The 26018-nt window shown below is 41.2% G+C and overlaps 2 protein-coding genes across 4 annotated transcripts in view; one reads left to right on the forward strand and one right to left on the reverse strand.

Moving 5' to 3' along the window:
- The window catches only part of LOC139755047 (uncharacterized), a 196776-nt gene extending 177519 nt beyond the window's left edge, over nt 1–19257 (reverse strand). For 2 of the 3 annotated variants that reach the window (XM_071673035.1, XM_071673034.1), the window contains exon 1: nt 19120–19247. The gene's annotated coding sequence lies outside the window, so the exon portion shown is untranslated. Of the gene's footprint in view, nt 1–19119 lie in introns of all 3 variants that reach the window. The other variant, XM_071673029.1, reaches the window with a different exon arrangement.
- The window catches only part of LOC139754939 (uncharacterized), a 43212-nt gene that overhangs the window by 9901 nt on the left and 7293 nt on the right, over nt 1–26018 (forward strand). The window contains exons 4-5 of the mRNA XM_071672758.1: nt 11945–12075; nt 21228–21306. Coding sequence (XP_071528859.1) covers nt 11945–12075; nt 21228–21306 — 210 coding nt within the window. The remainder of the gene's footprint in view (nt 1–11944; nt 12076–21227; nt 21307–26018) is intronic.

Here is a 26018-nt window from a genome sequence, read left to right on the forward strand (position 1 = left end):
CTCCCCTACTCTGACTCACTTCCACATCCATGGTTCCATTTGCTGTGAAGTCCACTCCCAGATATCTAAAACACTTCACTTCCTCCAATTTTACTCCATTCAAACTTACATCCCTGTTAACTTGTCCCTCAACCCTTGTGAACCTATAAACGTGCTCTTATTCACATTTACTCTCATCTCTCTTCTTTCACACACTTTTCCAAACTCACACACTAACTTCTGCCGTTTCTCACACAAGTCAGCCACCAGAGCTGTACCATTGGCGAACTACAACTGACTCATTTCCCAGGCCCTTTCATCCCCAACAGACTGCATACTTGCCCCTTGCTCCAAAACTCATGCATTTGCCTCACTAACAACCCCATCCATAAACAAATTTGACAACCAAGGGGACATCACACACAGCTGCTGCAGACTGACCTTCACTCATCATACTCGTACACATGCCTAACATCCTTGGTAAAAACTTTTCACTGCTTCTAGTAGCTTTCCTCCCACACCATATACTCTTAAGACCTTCCACAAAGCATTTCTATCAGCCCTATCATCCGCCTTCTCCAGATCCATAAATGCTATGTACAAATCCATCTGTCTTTCTAAGTATTTCTCACGCACATTCTTTAAAGCAAACACCTATTCCACACATCCTCTACCTCTTCTGAAACCACACTGCTCTTCCCCACTCTGCTGCTCTATACATGCCTTCACCCTCTCAATCAGTACCTTCCCTTACAATTTCCTAGGAATATTCAACAAACTTGTGCCTCTGTAGTTTGAACACTCATCTTTATCCCCTTTTCCTTTATACAATGTTATTATGCCTGCATTCTGCCAATCCTCAGGCACTTCACCATGATCCATACATACAATGAATATCCTTACGAACCAATCAACAGGGAGAGTAGGGAAGAAAGTACTTCCCACGTATTTCCTGCGTATCGTAGAAGGCAACTAAAGGGGGCGGGAGTTGGGAACTGGAAACCCTCTCCTCGTATTTCAATTTCTAAAAGGGAAAACAGAAGGAGTCAAGTGGGGAGTGCCCATCCTCCTCAAAGGCTCAGATTGTGGTGTCTGCATGTATGTGGATGTAACCAAGATGAGAAGAAAGGAGAGATAGGTAATATGTTTGAGCGTAGAAACTTTGATGTTCTGGCTCTGAGTGAAACAGTACTCAAGGGTAAAGGGGAAGGATGCTTTGGAAAAGTCTTGGGAGTAAAGTGAGGGGTTGGTGAGAGGACAGAAGCTAGGGAAGGAGTAGCCCTACTGCTGAAGCAGGAGTTGTGGGAGTGTGTGGTAGAGTGTAAGGAAGTAAATTCTAGATTGATGTGGGTAAAACTGAAAGTGGGTGATGATAGATGGGTGATTATTGGTGCTTATGCACCTGGTCACGAGAAGAAAGATCATGAAAGGCAAGTGTTTTGGGAGCGGCTGAGTGAGTGTGTCAGCAGCTTTGATGCATGAGATCGGGTATTAGTGATTGGTGACAAATGTGAGGGTGAGTAATGTGGCAGTTGAGGGTATAATTGGTGTACATGAGGTATTCAGTGTTGTGAATGGAAATGGTGAAGAGCTTGTGGATTTATGTGCTGAAAAAATACTGGTTTTTGGGAATACCTGGTTTAAAATGAGAGATATACTTGAAGTATATGTATGAGAGGAGAGATGGTCAAAGGGCATTATTGGATTACATGTGAATTGATAGCCAATAAAGAGAGACTTTTTGGATATTAATGTGCTGAGAGGGTAGCTGGAGGGATGCCTGATCACTATCTTATGGAGGCAAATTTGAAGATTTGTAGAGGTTTTCAAAAAAATAAGAGTGTTGGAAAGAAAAGAGTGGTGAGAGTAAGTGAGCTTGGCAAGAACACTCGTGTGAGGAAGTACCAGGAGAGATTGAGTGTAAGATGGGAAAAGGTGAGATGGGATGTATTTAGAGAAGCAGTGATAGCATGTGCAAAAGATACATGCGGCATGCATGAGAGAGGAGGGAGGTGGGCAGATTAGAAAGGGTAGCGAGTGGTGGGATGAAGAAGTTGTTAGTGAAACAGAAAAGAGAGGCATTTGGACGATGATTACAAGGAATGGGTGCAAATGACTGGGAGATGTATAAAAGAAAGCAATAGGAGGTCAAGAGGAAGGTGCAAGGGTTGAAAATGAGGGCAAATTTATGAGAATTCGGGTGAGAGTATCATTAAACTCTAAGGAGAATAAAAAGATGTTTTGGAAGGAGCTAAATAATGTGCGTAAGACAAGAGAACAAATGGGAACATCGGAGAAGGAGGCAAGAGGGTTGTAATAACAGGTAGTGATGAAGTGAGAAGATGGAGTGAGTATTTTGAAGGTTTTTTGAATGTGTTTAATGACAGAGTGGCAGATGTTGGGTGTTTTGGTCGGGATGGTATGCGAAGTGAGAGGGTTTGGGAGAATGGTTTGGGTAAGAGAGAAGAGGTAGTGAAAGTTTGTGGAAGATGAAATCCAGCAAGGAAGCGGGTTTGGATGGTATTGCAGTAGAATTTATTAAGAAAGGGGGTGACTATGTTGTTGACTGAAAAAATGAAATTTGAACTAAACAGTCTTAAATAAAAGGTAAAAAGAAACTACAGAATCACACAATAAAGCTGGTTAATAAAAATTGATTTAATCTTGATAGAAATCGAGTAGGATAAAAGAATGCTGTACAAGTATATGAATTCTACGTGCCATGCCGACGTGTCCATTTCGAGATCCAACCGGTTGGTCAGAATGGAACTCGGATCTATGTTGGAGAGGGAGTTTTTGAATGTGATGTTGTCTATGCACTTGTGTGCTGGAAGGTATGTTAGCTGCACTTGTGAGGTATGCACTTATGTGCTGGGAGGTGTGTATGCTATTGTTGTGGTGTGCATTTACAGTAGAAGGAAGATGATTACAATGGTAGTGTGTTACTCAAAATTAAGACAAGTCTTGGCCCCAAATTGAAGTTATTTGAGGTATTAATGGGTTTGGTGAGTCACTTAAGATCCCCTTCCCAGGTATTTTTCCAAGATAGGGCAAGTTAGGATAAATTTGTACCTTAATGTAATCTAACCTAACTCAAGCTAACCTACTTTAACCTAGCTTAACTTAACCTGGCCTGGCCCAGCCTATCTTAGAGAAACGTAAAGGGAGGCACCTTCTCAGTTGATCTGGTTTTATTGTTTCATCAACTTTTTCCCCACATTTTCTTTGATCATAATCATCCCAACTCATTTGTTAATTTTCGTAAGACAAGAAGATTGTACTCCATGTCATGTTCCCCTAGTCTAAATCACTAATAGTGAGGAGAAATGGATATCTTTCAAATCCAAAAGTTTTTCAGTAATGCTTCTGAACTGAAACTTTACCCCCTAACAAAGTCAAACATAACGCTTACAAGACACACTTAATCATAGTTAACTAGCCTTTAGATGTGAAATGATGATGATACATTTAGGAGAGTAAAGTTAAGCTAACTACACCTTGGATGATTAACATTCCCTAACCCCCTGATGCTCCTCTTTCTTATCCTATCATCCTCTTTAATCTCTGTGCGGAATGTCCAAAAAGCACTTCTCTCTCTGGACGCAAGCAAGGCTTATGGTCCTGATGACATCATTCCTAAGTAATAAAAAAAATGCCTTTGAACTTCTTGCTTGTCTTTTTCTTTTCTGTTTAAAAACAAATTTTTTCTCCATGAAAGCAAGCGTTGATATACTCCATCCCTAAGATGGGTGACTGTTCTGACCCCTCTAATTAGTATCCTGTTACTTACACATTTATCATTTCCAAAGTCTTCGAATCCCTCCTGACCTCCCATATCCCTAGATACTTTGAAACTTAGTTTTCTCTCTGATCACCATTATGACTTTCATAAGCAAGATACGCTGGTAATATTCTTTCCCATCTTACTAATGTCATCATCATCTCTGAAAGATTTTGTGGAGTCGTGTGTTGTTGCCCTTAACATATCCAAAGCGTTTGACTGGGCGTTACATTGGGGTCTCATCTCTATGCTCCCATCTTTTGGCTTCCTTCCCACACTGTGTTCCTTTAGCTGTTCTATCTCTGTGGTTATTGATGGATCAGTATCCTCCCTCCTCTTTCTCCAACAGTGATTCCCCTCAGGGTTTTGTCCTGTCCCCTACACTTCCTTTTTTCAGTGATTTCCTCCCTTTCACAAACAACCAAATGCACTCATACGCTGACAATTCAATGCTGCATTCATTCATTTCCTTCCATTCTGCTCCTTTTCATTTAATCTGCATCTTGTGTTGACACAGTTCCTCAGTAAATTCAGGTTTGGAAAGGATGTCTCAGTAACAAAATCTAGTTGAGTTTAATGCCTCCAAGACCCAGTTGATATCCATCTCTATCCAAAACTAACAACTCTTGTCTATTTTAACAGTTCTTTAATTCCACCTCTTGTATCAATGAACATATTTGGTACCACTGTAACATCCACTCCTTGGAAACCTCACATTACAGAAATAGCTAAGTCTGCCTCCAAGAAACTGAATGTCCTGTTTAGATGTCGAAACTTCTCTTTTGAACAGTTGCTCCATTTATACAAAGAATTCATACATTCTTGTATGGATTACTGCTTTCATATCTGGGGTAGTTCTAGCTCTTCATCCTTACTTATCAGAGTTGAATCGAGAGTGGTTCAACTTTTAAACTCTCCCAGGCAAACTTCCAAACTTGACCCCCTTTCCCTATGCCGCAATGTTGGTCCACTTTCCCTCTTCTATAGGTATTACTTTGGTTTTTGCTCCTTAGTGCTGGCTGCTTGTGTGCCTCCACTACTTGCTAGACCATACAGTACTTGGCAAGATGCTGCATCACATGATTACTGTGTGGCCATTAGTAACTCAAGGGTGTGTCATTTCGATAACTGTAAATAAGACCTAGCACATTTTAAAAGGCAGGTTTTTCACTTCCTCTGACATTCATATATTCTTTCCCTTGTCTCTTCTTTGTCCCTTTTGTAATCCTCTCTATATTCTGATGAAGACCCAGACTTTATGTCGATTTGTTTGAAACTGGAACATAAAATAAAAAGACTAAAAGTAAAGTAAGGTGAAGTCTTTCAGGCTTTGAATTTTTTTTTTTTTTTTTTTTTTTTTTTTAATACTTTGTCGCTGTCTCCCGCGTTTGCGAGGTAGCGCAAGGAAACAGATGAAAGAAATGGCCCAACCCCCCCCCATACACATGTATATACATACGTCCACACACGCAAATATACATACCTACACAGCTTTCCATGGTTTACCCCAAGCGCCCCACATGCCCTGATTCAATCCACTGACAGCACGTCAGCCCCGGTATACCACATCGCTCCAATTCACTCTGTTCCCCGCCCTCCTCTCACCCTCCTTGCATGTTCAGGCCCCGATCACACAAAATCCCCTTCACTCCATCCTTCCACTTCCAATTTGGTCTCCCTCTTCTCCTTGTTCCCTCCACCTCCGACACATATATCCTCTTGGTCAATCTTTCCTCACTCATCCTCTCCATGTGCCCAAACCACTTCAAAACACCCTCTTCTGCTCTCTCAACCACGCTCTTTTTATTTCCACACATCTCTCTTACCCTTACGTTACTCACTCGATCAAACCACCTCACACCACACATTGTCCTCAAACATCTCATTTCCAGCACATCCATCCTCCTGCGCACAACTCTATCCATAGCCCACGCCTCGCAACCATACAACATTGTTGGAACCACTATTCCTTCAAACATACCCATTTTTGCTTTCCGAGATAATGTTCTCGACTTCCACACATTCTTCAAGGCCCCCAGAATTTTCGCCCCCTCCCCCACCCTATGATCCACTTCCGCTTCCATGGTTCCATCCGCTGCCAGATCCACTCCCAGATATCTAAAACACTTCACTTCCTCCAGTTTTTCTCCATTCAAACTCACCTCCCAATTGACTTGACCCTCAACCCTACTGTACCTAATAACCTTGCTCTTATTCACATTTACTCTTAACTTTCTTCTTCCACACACTTTACCAAACTCAGTCACCAGCTTCTGCAGTTTCACACATGAATCAGCCACCAGCGCTGTGTCATCAGCGAACAACAACTGACTCACTTCCCAAGCTCTCTCATCCCCAACAGACTTCATACTTGCCCCTCTTTCCAAAACTCTTGCATTTACCTCCCTAACAACCCCATCCATAAACAAATTAAACAATCATGGAGACATCACACACCCCTGCCGCAAACCTACATTCACTGAGAAACACTCACTTTCCTCTCTTCCTACACGTACATATGCCTTACATCCTCGATAAAAACTTTTCACTGCTTCTAACAACTTGCCTCCCACACCATATATTCTTAATACCTTCCACAGAGCATCTCTATCAACTCTATCATATGCCTTCTCCAGATCCATAAATGCTACATACAAATCCATTTGCATTTCTAAGTATTTCTCACATACATTCTTCTTAATAAATTTCCCACTCAGTAGCAGACCAAGTATTGATGTGCTTCTTTGCAACATCAAATGTAGATTTTGGCATGAATATTTTAAAGGCAAGACCTCTCAACTCTTGATTTACATGGAGCTTGCTTTCACAGTTTTCTAAAAGTATATGATGTCAAGATTAATTTTTGATTCATCACAAAAGCCACAAATTTTTTCTGATGCAGAATTTTGTATCAGGTATTATTTATTTATTTTGCTTTCTCGCTGTCTCTCGCATTAGCGAGGTAGCGCAACGTTCACACTCAGTCTCTAGCTGTCATGTAATAATGCACTGAAACCACAGCTCCCTTTCCACATCCAGGCCCCACAGAACTTTCCATGGTTTACCCCAGATGCTTCACATGCCCTGGTTCAATTCATTGACAGCACATCGACCCTGGTATACCACATCGTTCCAATTCACTCCATTCCTTGCACGCCTTTCACCCTCCTGCATGTTCAGGCCCTGATCACTCAAAATCTTTTTCACTCCATCTCTCCACCTCCAATTTGGTCTCCCACTTCTCCTTGTTCCCTCCACCTCTGACACATAAATCCTCTTTGTCAATCTCTCCTCAATCATTCTCTCCATGTGACCAAACCATTTCAAAACACCCTCTTCTGCTCTCTCAACCACACTCTTTTTATTACCACACATCTCTCTTACCCTGTTATTACTTACTCGATCAAACCACCTCACACCACATATTGTCCTCAAACATCTCATTTCCAGCACATCCACCCTCCTGCGCACAACTCTATCCATAGCCCACACCTCGCAACCATATAACATTGTTGGAACCACTATTCCTTCAAACATACCCATTTTTGCTTTTCGAGATAATGTTCTTGACTTCCACACATTTTTCAATGCTCCCAGAACTTTCGCCCCCTCCCCCACCCTAGGATTCACTTCTGCTTCCATGGTTCCATCCGCTGCCAAATCCACTCCCAGATATCTAAAACACTTCACTTCCTCCAATTTTTCTCCATTCAAACTTACCTCCCGGTTGACTTGTCCTTCAACCATACTGTACCTAATAACCTTGCTCTTATTCACATTTACTCTCAGCTTTCTTCTTTCACACACTTTACCAAACTCAGTCACCAGCTTCTGCAGTTTCTCACCTGAATCAGCCACCAGCGCTGTATCATCAGCAAACAACAACAGACTCACTTCCCAATCTCTCTCATCCACAACAAACTGTATACTTGCCCCTCTTTCCAAAACTCTTGATTCACCTCCCCAACAACCCCATCCATAAACAAATTGAACAACCATGGAGACTTCACACACCCCTGCCGCCAACCTACATTCACTGAGAACCAATCACTTTCCTCTCTTCCTACACATACACATGCCTTACATCCTTGATAAAAATTTTCACTGCTTCTAACAACTTGCCTCCCACACCATATATTCTTAATACCTTCCACAGAGCATCTCTATCAACTCTATCATATGCCTTCTCCAGATCCATAAATGCTACATACAAATCCATTTGCTTTTCTAAGTATTTTTCACATACATTCTTCAAAGCAAACACCTGATCCACACATCCTTTAGCACTTCTGAAACCACACTGCTCTTCCCCAATCTGATGCTCTGTACATGCCTTCACCCTCTCAATCAATACCCTCCCATGTAATTTCCCAGGAATACTCAACAAACTTATACCTCTGTAATTTGAGCACTCACTTTTATCCCCTTTGCCTTTATACAATGGCACTATGCTAGCATTCCACCAATCCTCAGGCACCTCACCATGAGTCATACATACATTAAATAACCTTACCAACCAGTCAATAATACAGTCACCTCCTTTTTTTAATTAATTCCACTGCAATACCATCCAAACCCGCTGCCTTGCCAGCTTTCATCTTCCACAAAGCTTTTACTACCTCTTCTCTATTTTTTTTTTTTTTTTTTTTGCCGCTGTCTCCCGCGTTTGCGAGGTAGCGCAAGGAAACAGATGAAAGAAATGGCCCAACCCACCCCCATACACATGTATATACATACGTCCACACACGCAAATATACATACCTACACAGCTTTCCATGGTTTACCCCAGACGCTTCACATGCCCTGATTCAATCCACTGACAGCACGTCAACCCCGGTATACCACATCGATCGAATTCACTCTATTCCTTGCCCTCCTTTCACCCTCCTGCATGTTCAGGCCCCGATTACACAAAATCTTTTTCACTCCATCTTTCCACCTCCAATTTGGTCTCCCACTTCTCCTCGTTCCCTCCACCTCCGACACATATATCCTCTTGGTCAATCTTTCCTCACTCATTCTCTCCATGTGCCCAAACCATTTCAAAACACCCTCTTCTGCTCTCTCAACCACGCTCTTTTTATTTCCACACATCTCTCTTACCCGTACATTACTTACTCGATCAAACCACCTCACACCACACATTGTCCTCAAACATCTCATTTCCAGCACATCCATCCTCCTGCGCACAACTCTATCCATAGCCCACGCCTCGCAACCATACAACATTGTTGGAACCACTATTCCTTCAAACATACCCATTTTTGCTTTCCAAGATAATGTTCTCGACTTCCACACATTCTTCAAGGCTCCCAGGATTTTCGCCCCCTCCCCCACCCTATGATCCACTTCCGTTTCCATGGTTCCATCTGCTGCCAGATCCACTCCCAGATATCTAAAACACTTTACTTCCTCCAGTTTTTCTCCATTCAAACTTACCTCCCAATTGACTTGACCTTCAACCCTACTGTACCTAATTATCTTGCTCTTATTCACATTTACTCTTAACTTTCTTCTTTCACACACTTTACCAAACTCAGTCACCAGCTTCTGCAGTTTCTCACATGAATCGGCCACCAGCGCTGTATCATCAGTGAACAACAACTGACTCACTTCCCAAGCTCTCTCATCCACAACAGACTTCATACTTGCCCCTCTTTCCAAAACTCTTGCATTCACCTCCCTAACAACCCCATCCATAAACAAATTAAACAACCATGGAGACATCACACAACCCTGCCGCAAACCTACATTCACTGAGAACCAATCACTTTACTCTCTTCCTACACGTACACATGCCTTACATCCTCGATAAAAACTTTTCACTGCTTCTAACAACTTGCCTCCCACACCATATATTCTTAATACCTTCCACAGAGCATCTCTATCAACTCTATCATATGCCTTCTCCAGATCCATAAATGCTACATAAAAATCCATTTGCTTTTCTAAGTATTTCTCACATACATTCTTCAAAGCAAACACCTGATCCACACATCCTCTACCACTTCTGAAACCACACTGCTCTTCCCCAATCTGATGCTCTGTACATGCCTTCACCCTCTCAATCAATACCCTCCCATATAATTTACCAGGAATACTCAACAAACTTATACCTCTGTAATTTGAGCACTCACTCTTATCCCCTTTGCCTTTGTACAATGGCACTATGCACGCATTCTGCCAATCCTCAGGCACCTCACCACGAGTCATACATACATTAAATAACCTTACCAACCAGTCAATAATACAGTCACCCCCTTTTTTAATAAATTCCACTGCAATACCATCCAAACCTGCTGCCTTGCCGGCTTTCATCTTCCGCAAAGCTTTTACTACCTCTTCTCTGTTTACCAAATCATTTTCCCTAACCCTCTCACTTTGCACACCACCTCGACCAAAACACCCTATATCTGCCACTCTATCATCAAACACATTCAACAAACCTTCAAAATACTCACTCCATCTCCTTCTCACATCACCACTACTTGTTATCACCTCCCCATTAGCCCCCTTCACTGAAGTTTCCATTTGTTCCTTTGTCTTATGCACTTTATTTACCTCCTTCCAAAACATCTTTTTATTCTCCCTAAAATTTAATGATACTCTCTCACCCCAACTCTCATTTGCCCTCTTTTACACCTCTTGCACTTTTCTCTTGACCTCCTGCCCCTTTCTTTTATACATCTCCCACTCATTTGCATTATTTCCCTGCAAAAATCGTCCAAATGCCTCTCTCTTCTCTTTCACTGATAGTCTTACTTCTTCATCCCACCACTCACTACCCTTTCTAATCTACCCACCTCCCACGCTTCTCATGCCACCTGCATCTCTTGTGCAAGCCATCACTGCTTCCCTAAATACATCCCATTCCTCCCCCACTCCCCTTACGCCCTTTGTTCTCACCTTTTTCCACTCTGTACTCAGTCTCTCCTGGTACTTCCTCACACAAGTATCCTTCCCAAGCTCACTTACTCTCACAGGAATATTAGCTTATATTTAATTCTGGCTTACTGATGGAATCCACAATCTTAATGCTACCCAGGTTTTTAACAACTTTTTGTATCTGACTGTAATCAGTGGTAAAGTGCCTTGTTCCTGTTCTCTCTTCATTGCCATATCTTTGGTCTTCAGATAACTTTACTATTGCACCATATATTTTTAACTTTTCCAGTTGCTGTATAATGTAATGTATCTCTGTTATCCACATCCTTTGCAGCAACATTCCTATATGCAATACATATGCAAGAAAATTGTTCTTTACAATTAAAAAAGTATTAGTGCACTTTCTTTTCTAAAACCAAAACCTGTCATACCCTGCTATTCCACTCTTTGAACACTGGTTTCTTCTTTTGATATTTATCTCTTGTTGATATCTGGACTTTTAAATTCTCTAAGCAATTCTTACTTACTTTTTTGAGAAAACATACAATCTGCTTACAATCATCTCAGCTTCTTTCCAGATTCATCCTCATTGTTGTTTGATCTGTTACAGGAGTATTTTCAGGCATACCAAGCAAGATGCTTGGTATTTACTTAACGTGTTTTTGATGCAAAGAAACATGATTATTAATAGTTTTCAGCAGTAATATCTTGTATGAATGACAGCTTCAAAAATCATTTCATAACGTGAGGACAAAGATCTCGTACTGACATCTTTGACCACCTATACCGATTGGTATATGGAAAAAGTTTGGGCATATAGTGTTTGAAAACATTGTGAGGATATTAATGGGTGTACATTTTGCCTCAAGGCAGAGGCATCCAATTCAAGAATCATGTCATGTACCATAATAGTTTGACCAATCCGAGTGTATAAATCTCATGAGTCGCCCCATTTTTTGGTACTTAGTCTACTGTCCATGCTGCACAAACACAAAAAAGATATATGGTTAACAGCACCATAGGCTCACCAGCCTCATTCATGCAGCTGAATGATATGTCAAGTATTTGAAATATGTACTGAATTTTTCAATACCTTGTGCATTCAACAAGATATCCAAATCTAAGTTCCCTGTCAAAAAGAAGTGAACCTTACTGGGATTTTTTTAACATTTACTTTTTTCAGTGCCTAACTAAGATTGTATTCTGAAGTAGCAAAGTATTGTGATTTACTTTAATTTCACTGCATTTTGGTAATGTATAGTCGTTTGTTTTGTTCAAATATGTTCTTATCATCCCCAGATAAAGCAATTGCAAGAAGAAAAGAAAAAGTACGAAAATTTTGTTAAGAAGGCAACTCTTGTTCATGATAAACTGGATGAGGTAATTAAAAGACGATCGGAGAGGGATCAATTGGAACTGTTAAAAAGGAGGTAAGATATTTTTCAGCTACTTATGATGTTTCCATAAAATGGGAGATGGTGTAAGAGTATCATTTACTTATGGCATTCACTTATCTGTGCATAAAAGAAGCAAGATCAAAATGTGTTTTGAATTCTGTGTTCTGTGGATATGTAAAAAATTTTCTTTTTTTTTTTCATTTTTTTTTTTCATACTTTGTCGCTGTCTCCCGCGTTTGCGAGGTAGCGCAAGGAAACAGACGAAAGAAATGGCCCAACCCCCCCCCCATACACATGTACATACGTCCACACACGCAAATATGCATACCTACACAGCCTTCCATGGTTTACCCCAGACGCTTCACATGCCTTGATTCAATCCACTGACAGCACGTCAACCCCTGTATACCACATCGCTCCAATTCACTCTATTCCTTGCCCTCCTTTCACCCTCCTGCATGTTCAGGCCCCGATCACACAAAATCTTTTTCACTCCATCTTTCCACCTCCAATTTGGTCTCCCTCTTCTCCTCGTTCCCTCCACCTCCGACACATATATCCTCTTGGTCAATCTTTCCTCACTCATTCTCTCCATGTGCCCAAACCATTTCAAAACACCCTCTTCTGCTCTCTCAACCACGCTCTTTTTATTTCCACACATCTCTCTTACCCTTACGTTACTTACTCGATCAAACCACCTCACACCACACATTGTCCTCAAACATCTCATTTCCAGCACATCCATCCTCCTGCGCACATCTCTATCCATAGCCCACGCCTCGCAACCATACAACATTGTTGGAACCACTATTCCTTCAAACATACCCATTTTTGCTTTCCGAGATAATGTTCTCGACTTCCACACAAGTGTGTGAGAAAAAAATTCTAAAAACATTTTCACAGGCTGAATTTAGAAAAAATTTAGGTGAACTTATTATCAATCTATAACCCTAAGGACCCCTTCTCCAGTCCTACAGTATCAGGTTCCAGTATAGTCAGTAACAAGAACAAGATGGACTCCTGTGGAGTGACAGGTTCTTTGAAGAGATTGCATTCTAATGATACAACCTTGCCAAAACTCTTTTCACTTTTGGTGTAACCACAAGCAGGTAGGGCCTGAACATAAAGAAATGTGTGGGTTGAAGAAGGAATACAGTAAATTGCTGTTAGTGGGCTGAACCAGGTCATATGAAGCATTTAGGAGATGCCACAGAAAGGGTGTGGTGCCTGGATAGATGTCTGTGGTTTCAGTATTTTTTTTTCTTTCTTTTACATTTGTTACATTCTTTTTAGACAAAATTCCACATCTAGGCTGTGCCATAATTGAAACAAGTTGAGGTTAATGAAAGGGAAAAGAAAAGATTAAAGAAAGTATTTATGAATTTTGGAGAAAGTGAAAAGCCTGTCTTGTAAAAAGTGCCAGGTCTCAGTTACTGGGAGACATGAAAGGGTAGTGTGCTCCAAAGCTTTAAGGTGTAGCAAAAGAAAGTTGTCCAAACAGCCCAATCTTGAGTTGTCGATGGCTGCACTGTAATCATTTGATACAGCAGCTTGCAGAGTATTGCAAGGTCTATCAAATGGTGGCAGCACACAAGCAGACAGATTCTGGTTACATGAACCAATTGGAGGCCAGACTGTGTGGCTACAGAGGTGAAAAAATATTCAGAATATTAGGGAGAGTGGTCACAGCAGTTAGGAATGTGGTTGGGATGGGTGATAATGTGAGCTTGATCATTGAGAATGGAGAACACGAGGTCTTCATTCTCCCTACCATCCATATGTAAGGAATCCAGCCATTCCTTGCGGGTGACCTGGGAAATCCCCTAGGCAGATTTCAGATATTTCAGATCTTCAAAGAAAGCTATGAAATTAGTAGAATTAGGAGAGCAGTAGGCAAAACAATGGAAGTGTGTAGTGTTTGAAGGATAGACTTTGGGTCTAATAACATCAGAGCTTAGGTACTTAAGATTCTCGAGGCTTGCAACAGGCATGTTGACATTGGAATAAGCACAGACACCACTATTGTACCTGAGCATGAGTGGAGATTTTAGTTAAAGCAGGTGTGAGAAATTGTGACCATTCCTTCTGTTCCTTGTGCTGAAGTAGATTTGGACAATTTTGTCCATTCCATCTCTTTTTGGTGCTGCCTCTCTAACAATGGACAGGGTGAACACATATTTTACATTCTATGTCTATATCTATATCTCTCATGCATCTTCATAAATGGTGAACTCTAGTGCCACTTTTTAGCCTCTAGTACCTCACCCTTAACATTTTTCTGGCAGAGGACAAGTCGAAGGCTCAGATTGGGGTGTCTATAAATGTGTGTTGATGTAACCAAGATGGGAAAAAAAGGTGAGATAGGTAGTAAGTTTGAGGAAAGGAACCTGAAAGTTTTGGCTCTGAGTGAAACGAAGCTCAAGGGGAAAGGGGAAGAGTGGTTTGGGAATGTCTTGGGAGTAAAGTCAGCAGTTAGTGAGAGGACAAGAGCAAGGGAAGGAGTAGCACTACTCCTGAAACAGGAGTGGTGGGAGTATGTAATAGAGTGTAAGAGAGTAAACTCTAGATTGATATGGGTAAAACTGAAAGTTGATGGAGAGAGATGGGAGATTATTGGTGCATATGCACCTGGGCATGAGAAGAAAGAACATGAAAGGCAAGTGTTTTGGGAGCAGCTGAGTGAGTGTTAGTAGTTTTGATGCACGAGACCGGGTTATAGTGATGGGTGATTTGAATGCAAAGGTGAGTAATGTGGCAGTTGAGGGAATAATTGGTGTACATGGAGTGTTCAGTGTTGTAAATGGAAATGGTGAAGAGCTTGTAGATTTATGTGCTGAAAAAGGACTAGTGATTGGGAATACCTGGTTTAAAAAGAGAGATATACATAAGTATATGTATGTAAGTAGGAGAGATGGCCAGAGAACGTTATTGGATTACGTGTTAATTGATAGGCATGCGAAAGAGACTTTTGGATGTTAATGTGCTGAGAGGTGTCAGATCATTATATTGTAGAGTTTTTCAGAAAAGAAGAGTGAATGTTGGGGTGAAGAGAGTGGTGAGAGTAAGTGAGCTTGGGAAGGAGACTTGTGTGAGGAAGTACCAGGAGAGACTAAGTACAGAATAGAAAAAGGTGAGAACAAAGGATGTAAGGAGAGTGGGGGAGGAATGGGATGTATTTAGGGAAGCAGTGATGGCTTGCGCAAAAGATGCTTGTGGCATAAGTAGCGTGGGAATTGGGCAGATTTAGAAAGGGTAGTGAGTGGTGGGATGAAGAGGTAAGATTATTAGTGAAAGAGAAGAGAAAGGCATTTGGACGATTTTTGCAGGGAAATAATGCAAATGACTGGGAGATGTATAAAAGAAAGAAGCAGGAGGTCAAGAGAAAGGTGCAAGAGGTGAAAAAGACGGTAAATGAGAGTTGGGGTGAAAGAGTATCATTAAATTTTAAGGATAATAAAAAGATGTTTCTCACATACATTCTTCAAAGCAAACACATGATCCACACATCCTCTACCACTTCTGAAACCACACTGCTCTTCCCCAATCTGATGCTCTGTACATGCCTTCACTCTCTCAATCAATACCCTCCCATATAATTTATTTGGAATACTCAACAAACTTATACCTCTATAATTTGAGCACTCACCTTTGTCCCCTTTGCCTTTGTACAGTGGCACTATGCAAGCATTCCGCCAATCCTCAGGCACCTCACCGTGAATCATACATACATTAAATAACCTTACCAACCAGTCAACAATACAGTCACCCCCTTTTTTGATAAATTCCACTGCAATACCATCCAAACCCGCTGCCTTGACGGCTTTCATCTTCCTCAAAGCTTTTACGACCTCTTCTCTGTTTACCAAATCATTTTCCCTAACCTAACCCTCTCACTTTGCACACCACCTCGACCAAAACACCCTATATCTGCCACTCTATCGTCAAACACATTCAACAAACCTTCAAAATACTCACTCCATCTCCTTCTCACATTACCACTACTTGTTATCACCTCCCCATTAACCCCCTTCACTGATGTTCCCATTTGTTCCCTTGTCTTAAGCACTTTATTTACCTCCTTCCAAAACAACTTTTTATTCTCCTAAAATTTAATGATACTCTCTCACCCCAACTCTCATTTGCCCTCTTTTTCACTTCTTCCACCTTTCTCTTGACCTCCTACCTCTTTGTTTTCTACATCTCCCAGTCATTTGCATTATTTCCCTGCAAAAATCGTCCAAATAACTCTCTCTTCTCTTTCACTAATAATCTTACTTCTTCATCACACCACTCACTACCCTTTCTAATCTGCCCACCTCCCACGCTTTTCATGCCACAAGCATCTTTTGCGCAAGCCATTACTGCTTCCCCAAATACATCCCATTCCTCCCCCACTTCCCTTACATCCTTTGTTCTCACCTTTTTCCATTCTGTACTCATCTCTCCTGGTACTTCCTCACACAAGTCTCCCTCCCAAGCTCACTTACTCTCACCACTCTCTTCACCCCAACACTCTCTCTTCTTGGAAAAGCAAATGAATTTGTATGTAGCATTTATGGATCTGGAAAAGGCATATGATAGAGTTGATAGAGATGCTCTGTGGAAGGTATTAAAAATATATGGTGTAGGAGGCAAGTTGTTAGAAGCAGTGAAAAGTTTTTATTGAGGATGTAAGGCATGTGTGCATGTAGGAAGAGAGGAAAGTGATTGGTTCTCAGTGAATGTAGGTTTGTGGAAGGGGTGTGTGATGTCTCCATGGTTGTTTAATTTGTTTATAGATGGGGTTGTTAGGGAGGTGAATGCAAGAGTTTTGGAAAGAGGGGCAAGTATGCAGTCTGTTGTGGATGAGAGAGCTTGGGAAGTGAGTCAGTTGCTGTTCGCTGATGATACAGTGCTGGTGGCTGATTCATGTGAGAAACTGCAGAAGCTGGTGACTGAGTTTGGTAAAGTGTGTGAAAGAATATATATTTATTTATTTATTTTGCTTCGTCGCTGTCTCCCGCATTTGCGAGGTAGCGCAAGGAAACAGACGGAAGAAATGGCCCAACCCACCCCCATACACATGTATATCCATACACGTCCACACACGCAAATATACATACCTATACATCTCAATGTACACATATATATACACACACAGACTCATACATATATACCCATGCACACAATTCACACTGTCTGCCTTTATTCATTCCCATCGCCACCTCGCCACACATAGAATACCATGCCCCTCCCCCATCATGTGTGCGAGGTAGCGCTAGGAAAAGACAACCAAGGCCTCATTCGTTCACACTCAGTCTCTAGCTGTCGTGCAATGATGCCCGAAACCACAGCTCCCTTTCCACATCCAGGCCCCACACTACTTTCCGTGGTTTACCCCAGACGCTTCACATGCCCTGATTCAATCCACTGACAGCACGTCAACCCCGGTATACCACATCAATCCAATTCACTCTATTCCTTGCCCGCCTTTCACCCTCCTGCATGTTCAGGCCCCGATCACTCAAAATCTTTTTCACTCCATCTTTCCCCCTCCAATTTGGTCTCCCACTTCTCCTCATTCCCTCCACCTCCGACACATATATCCTCTTGGTCAATCTTTCCTCACTCATTCTCTCCATGTGCCCAAACCATCTCAAAACACCCTCTTCTGCTCTCTCAACCACGCTCTTTTTATTTCCACACATCTCTCTTACCCTTACATTACTTACTCGATCAAACCACCTCACACCACAAGTATGCAGCCTGTTGTGGAGGAGAGAGCTTGGGAAGTGAGTCAGCTGTTGTTCGCTGATGATACAGCGCTGGTGGCTGATTCATGTGAGAAAATGCAGAAGCTGGTGACTGAGTTTGGTAAAGTGTGTGAAAGAAGAAAGCTGAGAGTAAATGTGAATAAGAGCAGGGTTATTATTACTGTAGGGTTGAGGGATAAGTCAATTGGGAGGTAAGTTCGAATGGAGAAAAACTGGAGGAAGTGAAGTGTTTTAGATATCTGGGTGTGGATTTGGCAGTGGATGGAACCATGGAAGCCGAAGTGAATCATAGGGTGGGGGAGGGGGCGAAAGTTCTGGGAGCGTTGAAGAATGTGTGGAAGGCAAGAACATTATCTCAGAAAGCAAAAATGGGTATGTTTGAAGGAATAGTGGTTCCATCAATGTTATATGGGTGCGAGGCATGGGCTATAGATAGAGTTGTGCGGTGGAGGGTGGATGTGTTGGAAATGAAATGTTTGAGGACAATATGTGGTGTGGGTGGTTTGATCGAGTAAGTAATTAAAGGGTAAGAAAGATGTGTGGTAATAAAAAGAGTGTGGTTGAGAGAGCAGAAGAGGGTGTATTGAAATGGTCCGGTCACATGGAGAGAATGAGTGGGGAAAGATTGACAAAGAGGATATATGTGTCAGAGATGGAGGGAACGAGGAGAAGTTAGAGACCAAATTGGAGGTGGAAGGGTCAAGTGAAAAAGATTTTGAGTTATCGGGGCCTGAACATATAGGAAGGTGAAAGGCGTGCAAGGAATAGAGTGAATTGGAACTATGTGGTATACTGGGGTTGAAGTGCTGTCAATGGATTGGACCAGGGCATGTGAAGCATCCAGGATAAACCATGGAAACTTTTGTGGGACCTGGATGTGGAAAGGGGATTGTGGTTTCAGTGCATTACACATGTTAGCTGGAGACTAAGTGTGAATGAATGTGGATTTTTTGTCTTTTCTAACACTACCTTGCAGGAGGGAGAGGGAATGCTATTTCATGTATGGCAGGGTGGCGACGGGAATGAATAAAGGCAGCAAGTATGAATATGTATATGTCTGTGTATGTGTACGTTGAAATGTATAGGTATGTATATGGGCGTGTGTAGACGTGTATGTATATACATGTGTATGTGGGTGGGTTGGGTCATTCTTTCGTCTCGTTTCCTTGCGCTACCTCGCTAACGCGGGAGACAGCGACAAAGTATGATAAAAAATGATAATTTACGATGAATAAAAAAGTTTGCATAGGAAAAATAAATCTTAAAGCATTGCTTAAATCCTAACTGGGATATGGTAAAAATTTCGAAGGTAAATATTTCTTACCGGTCTTAAGATTGGAAGCAGAAAAGCTTAGCTTAGTAGAGCCTTGGTGTGAACCAATGGTCGGCTCATCTGTCAGAGTGTACAATGCTTCCATGGTGAGCTATAGTAGTGCTTCCACGCGCTCCACCTTACTACTGAAACTGTGGTCGGTGACATAGGGTGAGGGGGTTCCTGCTAGTGATCTCGAATAGTCGAAAAAGATGGTTCGGTAGTTAGAGCAACCATTCGTGCCTAGTGCTGGAATGTTCTTTTATATGAAATTTCAAATGTCTCTTAACGACCTCTTTAAATCTAGATAACCTATTGATAATATCCTTGGCCTTGAGTATTCCTTATCTGAAACTTTTTAACATTGAATAAGGACGTTTCAAAGTTTAGCGCAAAATGAACCTTTATTGAACAGTAAAATGAACCACTGCTTATGGAACAGTTGTAACTTGAGGTTCTGTTTTAATTGATAGTTCGGTAATTGCTCTTCCCGCGTGTCTAGAATTACTATGGAACCCTTTATTATGTAAGATATTAAAAAACTAATTCATCATTGAATCTTCAATAATTAGGAAAAATTTCAAAGGTCCTTTTTGTCAAGCAAATAAAAAGATTACGTTTGAAATTAATAGGAATGAACGAAGTGACCATGGTACACATTTTAGTGACTGTAGGCTTGGTTGGTTGGGTTTTATGCCTATCACTGCCAAAGTCATTAAGACCGTCAGTGTAAGCTACATCCACCAACCAAAAAATCTTTAACACCTTCTTCAGGTGTCGAAGATAATTCTAAAACTACATACAGTCTCACTATGCATGTGGCCCATGTGTGTATGTAGACTTCCTGTAAAGTGATGTCTCGAACTCGCCTAATTGCTTTGGCTGATATTTGGAGAACTTGCTTAATTTTCACGTCAGATGTGAATTTTCATATTCTAATGCTTAGAAATTAGATGATTTAAGAACGTTGGTATATGGTTTCGAGATTATGTACGGGAAATGTATCACATGCATACCGTTTGTAAAATAAAGGTGTGACATTCTACGGGCACTTGTGGAGGAAGTGGTAGAGGGAGACCAGCAAGACTTAGGTGCGAAGATGAAGGAAGTAAACTTCTCGGTATGGGGGCTTAAACAATCATGTGATGGATGTGGTATGTTGGTGGGACAAGTGCTGTCAATAGTGGCTGAACCAGACCATCTGAAGTGACTAAGATGAACCTTGGGATGATGTGTGGATCTTGGCTGTGAATTTTAGGCTATGGTTTTGATGAATTGCACATGACAACTATAGAATAAATGTGTGCAATTAAAGCTATTGTTCTTTCTCTACAGGCAAAAAGGCATTTTGTATAGAAGAAAGCTAGCTTATCAAGTGTTTCTGCACCATTCCTAAACAGTGAAGGTGATTTATCAAGAAATGTGCCTTATATGGGTTAGTTGATGATTAACGGCTCTGAAACTTTTGCATTTCAAAAAAAATGTCCCGTGTGTAGACACAGAGTTACTTGCCTGATCCATCCATAATATGCAGTTCCTTGTTATTCATCCATTTATTTGACTGGATGCAGGAGTGAAATATTTTGACAAATATTATACTGTATGTGATAAGGGAAGTTATCTGGTTGAGGTTGGTAGGCCTGCGGTATTTTTTCTTCTAAAGGGTAGTCTGTCCGGATGGGTGGTAGCAGTTACTTGCATGGCGTCTGTAACACTTATAGTCTTGATTCCTGCTTAGATAACGGCAAAGTTGCCACCACACGTAATGAACTTGATGTTACAGACGCCATGCACGTGCCCAAGGCTACCAACCCGCTGGACAAGCTCCCCTCAACTACGACGCAGGTTTACCAACTTTATACATGTTTTATCCATTCAAAATGTTAGTCCTCAGGAGGTAGAACATCAAGGTATGGAGGGCCTGGATCTGCTTGTATAATTGAAATAAATTTATGCATATAAATTTTTTTTCATTTTTGGAAATTGTGGTTAACAGGACATTGTACTCCTCCTTTTTGTGTGTGATTTAAGTATTATGAGTTATCAATGATGTGATGATATAACATTAGATAGGTTACTTGTCTCTTTGACATGAGTATCACTTTGTTTCATTTATGCAGGTATGAACGAGCAGCACTGGTCTTCAGAGCACTACGAAATGAGCTTCACCACATATTGACAGACTTTTATTCAGATGATGTAAGTTTTTTTTATCTTCAAGTTCTTGACTGAGATGCATTATTTCTTAATGTTAGGGCTGTCCAATACTGAGCAATTTATCTGTTGAAAGTGTTATTCCTATTAGTCATTGTTCAGAATGTCTTCTGCCACATGCACTTTGTATGTTGAGGGGAAAATGATTTTCATATGGTCCTTGTATCAGTATATCTGAAAATGTATTCATATCACTGCCTTATAATTTGACTCACACACATAGATAAAGAGGGATGTGAAAAGTGAGGAGGATTGCATCAGCTTAACGGTGGACCTAAACAGACTCCAAAGGACTGATACATATTTGATGAAATTCAACCCAAACAAATGCAATGAGGGTGAGAGCCAAAGATGGCCTCACTATGACCATTACCCAGCAGGAAATAAGCTTCAAGATTTTGTTTGAGTGAAGAACTTGGGAGTTGACACATTCTTGACCACTCGGGACACACGTTAGGAGAACTGTTAAGGAGACAAACTTTCTTCTGGCAAATATTGAAATAACTTTCAAGTAGATGGACGATGAAATATTTAGCAAGCTGTTCTTGCTTATCAGATTTAGTCATTACCTCTAAAGAAGCACAGTTGGCAAAGATCAGTGAAGGGCAACAAAGTTGATACCAAAATTAACAGAACTGAGTTACAGGGAAAGGCTGACTAGAGGTTTTAAATGTGCTCCTCATCTTGGAAGAGAGAGGTAACCTAATCACAACCTTTGAATTTTTAAAACATCATGGATGTGGACAGTGAACAGTTCTTTCAGACATGTAGGGTTATCCAGAAGATGTAACATGAAAATAAGCAAGAAATTTCATAAAAGATATAAAGAAGTAATATTATGAGAAAGGTGACTTACAACACACCACTGCAGAGAAGAGCTTACTAGAGTGGAAGTTGAAATTTGAGATTTTACAATGTACATTTGGCAGGTCTCTTATGTACACACATGTAAGGGGATGAGAAGGAGAGTGTGGAGAGGGTGTTGAAAAATATTTCTTTCGTATATTACGTCTGATTAGTAAAAGTTGGGATTTGGTTAGTTTTATGCTTGAAAATGAATGCCAAGAGTGATGCTAAATGGGCCTTTACAAATAGGTTTTTACACATAAGCAATAACAAAGTTGGTTTACATAGGGAAAGCAAGCAAGTATATCTAAGGATTCAAAAACTGGAGTTGTTACTTACTAAAAGATTTTACATTTTTGTAACCAAAGGGTAACACTGTCAGTTGATGCCATTCAGACTCATGATAGGTGCTATTTTGTGTATGTTTTGTTTACTCTTATAATTATTATCAATTTGGGAACAATATGAGACCTTTACCAGTACTACTCGTCTGGATATCAGGAGGGTTAGTGACATCTGCTTAATGACCCAGCACTTTAGTGGTTGTCAACTTGTACTCTTACCCAGGTAGTTCTTGCGCAGCTCATTTTTTTATAACTAGATTTCCCTGCAATGAGCTCTTATGTGCTAGCCCTTCCTTTTGGCAGAATGGTAGAAGTAGCAGGTAAGTATATTTAAGCAGGATTATTATGTAGAAGGGAGCGGGGGGCTGGAAATCCTCCCCTCTGTTTTTTTTTTTTTTTTTCTTAATTTTCCAAAAGAAGGAACAGAGGGGGCCAGGTGAGGATATTCCAAAAAAGGCCCAGTCCTCTGTTCTTAACGCTACCTCGCTAATGCGGGAAATGGCGAATAGTTTAAAAGTTTAAAAGTTTATTATGTAGAAATAATAGGTAGGAACATTAGGTAGAGGTAGTCATTAGGAACATTAGGTAGGAACCTTTGTACTAAAGGCTAAGAAAAGACTCTGGTTCTTTAGTTAAGGAGACTTTGTTGGTGTGGCTACCCCTTTGAGAGAGTTCCAATAGGAACAGCCATCAGAGATATAGGTAGATTAATAGATAGCTTTGCCTGAGCCAAGGAAATTTGGATCTTTATAAATGGCAAGGAAGTTAACCAGACCAGCTTGGCCACCCTTTTATCAACTTCAAACAAAGCCAACTATGCCTGATGATTACCTGATGGAGTCTGTAGGGGTAATTGGTTGACCAAGCTGTCAGAAGCCACAGCCTGCAGGCCCACGTAACCCTCACAGCATGGCTGATATGGTAAACTTTATGGGTACTTGCAGGGCCCTCTTAAACTTTACTGTGTATCCCGTGGTGTTTCTGATGGTTGCAAGCAAGGTAATGAAAAGTTTCATGTCCTAGATGTTTGAGGTGTTCTCTCTTTTTGTACATATTGAACCTTTGGATTTCTGAAGTAATATTTTACAGAATTTTCCATGTCTATCTTGCTAGTGGAAAGTTATTTCCAAGTGTAAGTTAGGGGTCCTGTCTTCTAGGATTTCTCAGATATAGGTCATGATGCATCTCTCCCATCTGCCCTTTGGGGAGTACAGCTTCAGTGATATCAACTAGTCTTAGTAATTTATCTCCTTTACCAAATGAAAAAAAAGGAGAGATAGGTAGTATGTTTGAGGAAAGGAATCTGGATGTTTTGGCTCTTAGTGAAACGAATCTCAAGGATAAAGGGTAAGAGTGGTTTGGGAATGTCTTGGGAGTAAAGCTAGGGGTTGGTGAGAGAAAAAGAGCAAAGGAAGGAGTAGCACCACTCCTGAAACAGGAGTTGTGGGAGTATGTAGTAAAGTGTAAGAAAGTAAAATCTAGATTGATATGGGGAAAACTAAAAGTTGATGGAGAGAGATGGGTGATTATTGGTACCTATGCACCTGGTCATGAGAAGAAAGATCATGAGGCAAGTGATTTGGAAGCAGCTGAGTGAGTGTGTTAGCAGTTATGTTGCACAAGACTGGGTTATAGTGATGGGTGATTTTAATGCAAAGGTGTGTAATGTGGCAGTTAGGGGTATAATTGGTGTACATGGGGTGTTCAGTGTTGTAAATGGAAATGGTGAAGAGCTTGTGGATTTGTGTGCTGAAAAAGGACTTGTGATTGGGAATACCTGGTTTAAAAAGAGAGATATACATAAGTAAACATATGTAAGTATGAGAGATGGCCAGAGAGCATTATTGGACTACGTGTTAATTGATAGGCACATGAAAGAGAGACTTTTGGATGTTAATGTGCTGAGAGGGGCAACTGGAGGGATGTCTGATCATTATCTTGTGGAGGCGAAGATGATGATTTGTAGAGGTTTTCAGAAAAGAAGAGAGAATGTTAGGGGGAAGAGAGTGATGAGAGTAACTGAGCTTGGAAAGGAGACTTGTGTGAGGAAGCACCAGGAGAGATTGAGTGCAGAATGGAAAAAGGTGAAAGCAAATGATGTAAGGGGAGTGGGGGAGGAATGGGATGTATTTAGGGAAGCAGTGATGGCTTGCGCAAAAGATGCCTGTGGCATGAGAAAGGTGGGAGATGGGCAAATTAGAAAGGGTAGCAAGTGGTGGGATGAAGACGTAAGATTGATAGTGACAGAGAAGAGAGAGGCACTTGGACGATTTTTGCCGGGAAGAAATGCGATTGACAGGGAGATGTTTAAAGAAAGAGGCAGGAGGTCAAGGGAAAGGTGCAAGAGGTGAAAAAGAGGGCAATTGAGAGTTGGGGTGAGAGAGTATCATTAAATTTTAGGGAAAGTAAAAAGATGTTTTGGAAGGAGGTAAATAAAGTGCATAAGACAAGAGACCAAATGGGAACAACAGTGAAGGGGGCAAATGGGGAGGTGATAACAAGTAGTGGTGGGGTGAGGAGATGGAGTGAGTATTTTGAAGGTTTGTTGAATGTGTTTGATGATAGAGTGGGAGATATAGGGTGTTATGGTCAAGTTGGTGTGCGAAGTGAAAGGGTCAGGGAGAATGGTTTGGTAAACAGAGAGGAGGTAGTGAAAGCTTTGCGGAAGATGAAAGCTGGGGGGTTTGGATGGTTGCAGTGGAATCTATTATAAAAGTGGGTGACTGTGTTGACTGGTTGTTAAGGATATTCAGTGTATGTTTGGTTCATGGTGAAGTGCCTGAGCATTGGTGGAATGCATGCATAATGCCATTGTACAAAGGCAAAGGGATAAAGGTGAGTGTTCAAATTACAGAGGTATAAGTTTGTAGATTATTCCTGGGAAATTATATGGGAGGGTATTGATTGAGAGGGTAAAGGCATGTACAGAGCAGTAGATTGGGGAAGAGCAGTATGGCTTCAGAGGTGGTAGAGGATGTATGGATCAGGTGTTTGCTTTGAAGAATGTATGTGAGAAATAGAAAACAGATGGATTTGTATGAGCAGTTATGGATCTGGAGAAGGCATATGATAGAGTTGATACAGATGCTCTGTGGAAGGTATTAAGAGTATATGGTGTGGGAGGTAAGTTGCTGGAAGCAATGAAAAGTTTTTATCAAGGATGTGAGGCATATGTATGAGTAGGAAGAGAGGAAAGTGATTGGTTCCCAGTGAATGTCAGTTTGCGGCAGGGGTGTTTGATGTCACCATGGTTGTTTAAATTGTTTATGGATGGGGTTGTTAGGGAGGTGAATGCAAGAGTTTTGGAGAGGGGCAAGTATGCAGTCTGTTGTGGATGAGAGGGCTTGGGACGTGAGTCAGTTGTTGTTTGCTGATGATACAGCGCTGGTGGCTGATATGGGTGAGAAACTGCTGAAGTTGGTGACTGAGTATGGTAGAGTGGGTGAAAGAAGAAAGCTGAGAGTAAATGTAAATAAGAGCAAGGTTGTTAGGTTCATTAGGGTTAAG

The sequence above is a fragment of the Panulirus ornatus genome, chromosome 18 (assembly GCF_036320965.1).
Source record: "Panulirus ornatus isolate Po-2019 chromosome 18, ASM3632096v1, whole genome shotgun sequence".
Classification (NCBI taxonomy): Eukaryota; Metazoa; Arthropoda; class Malacostraca; order Decapoda; family Palinuridae; genus Panulirus; species Panulirus ornatus.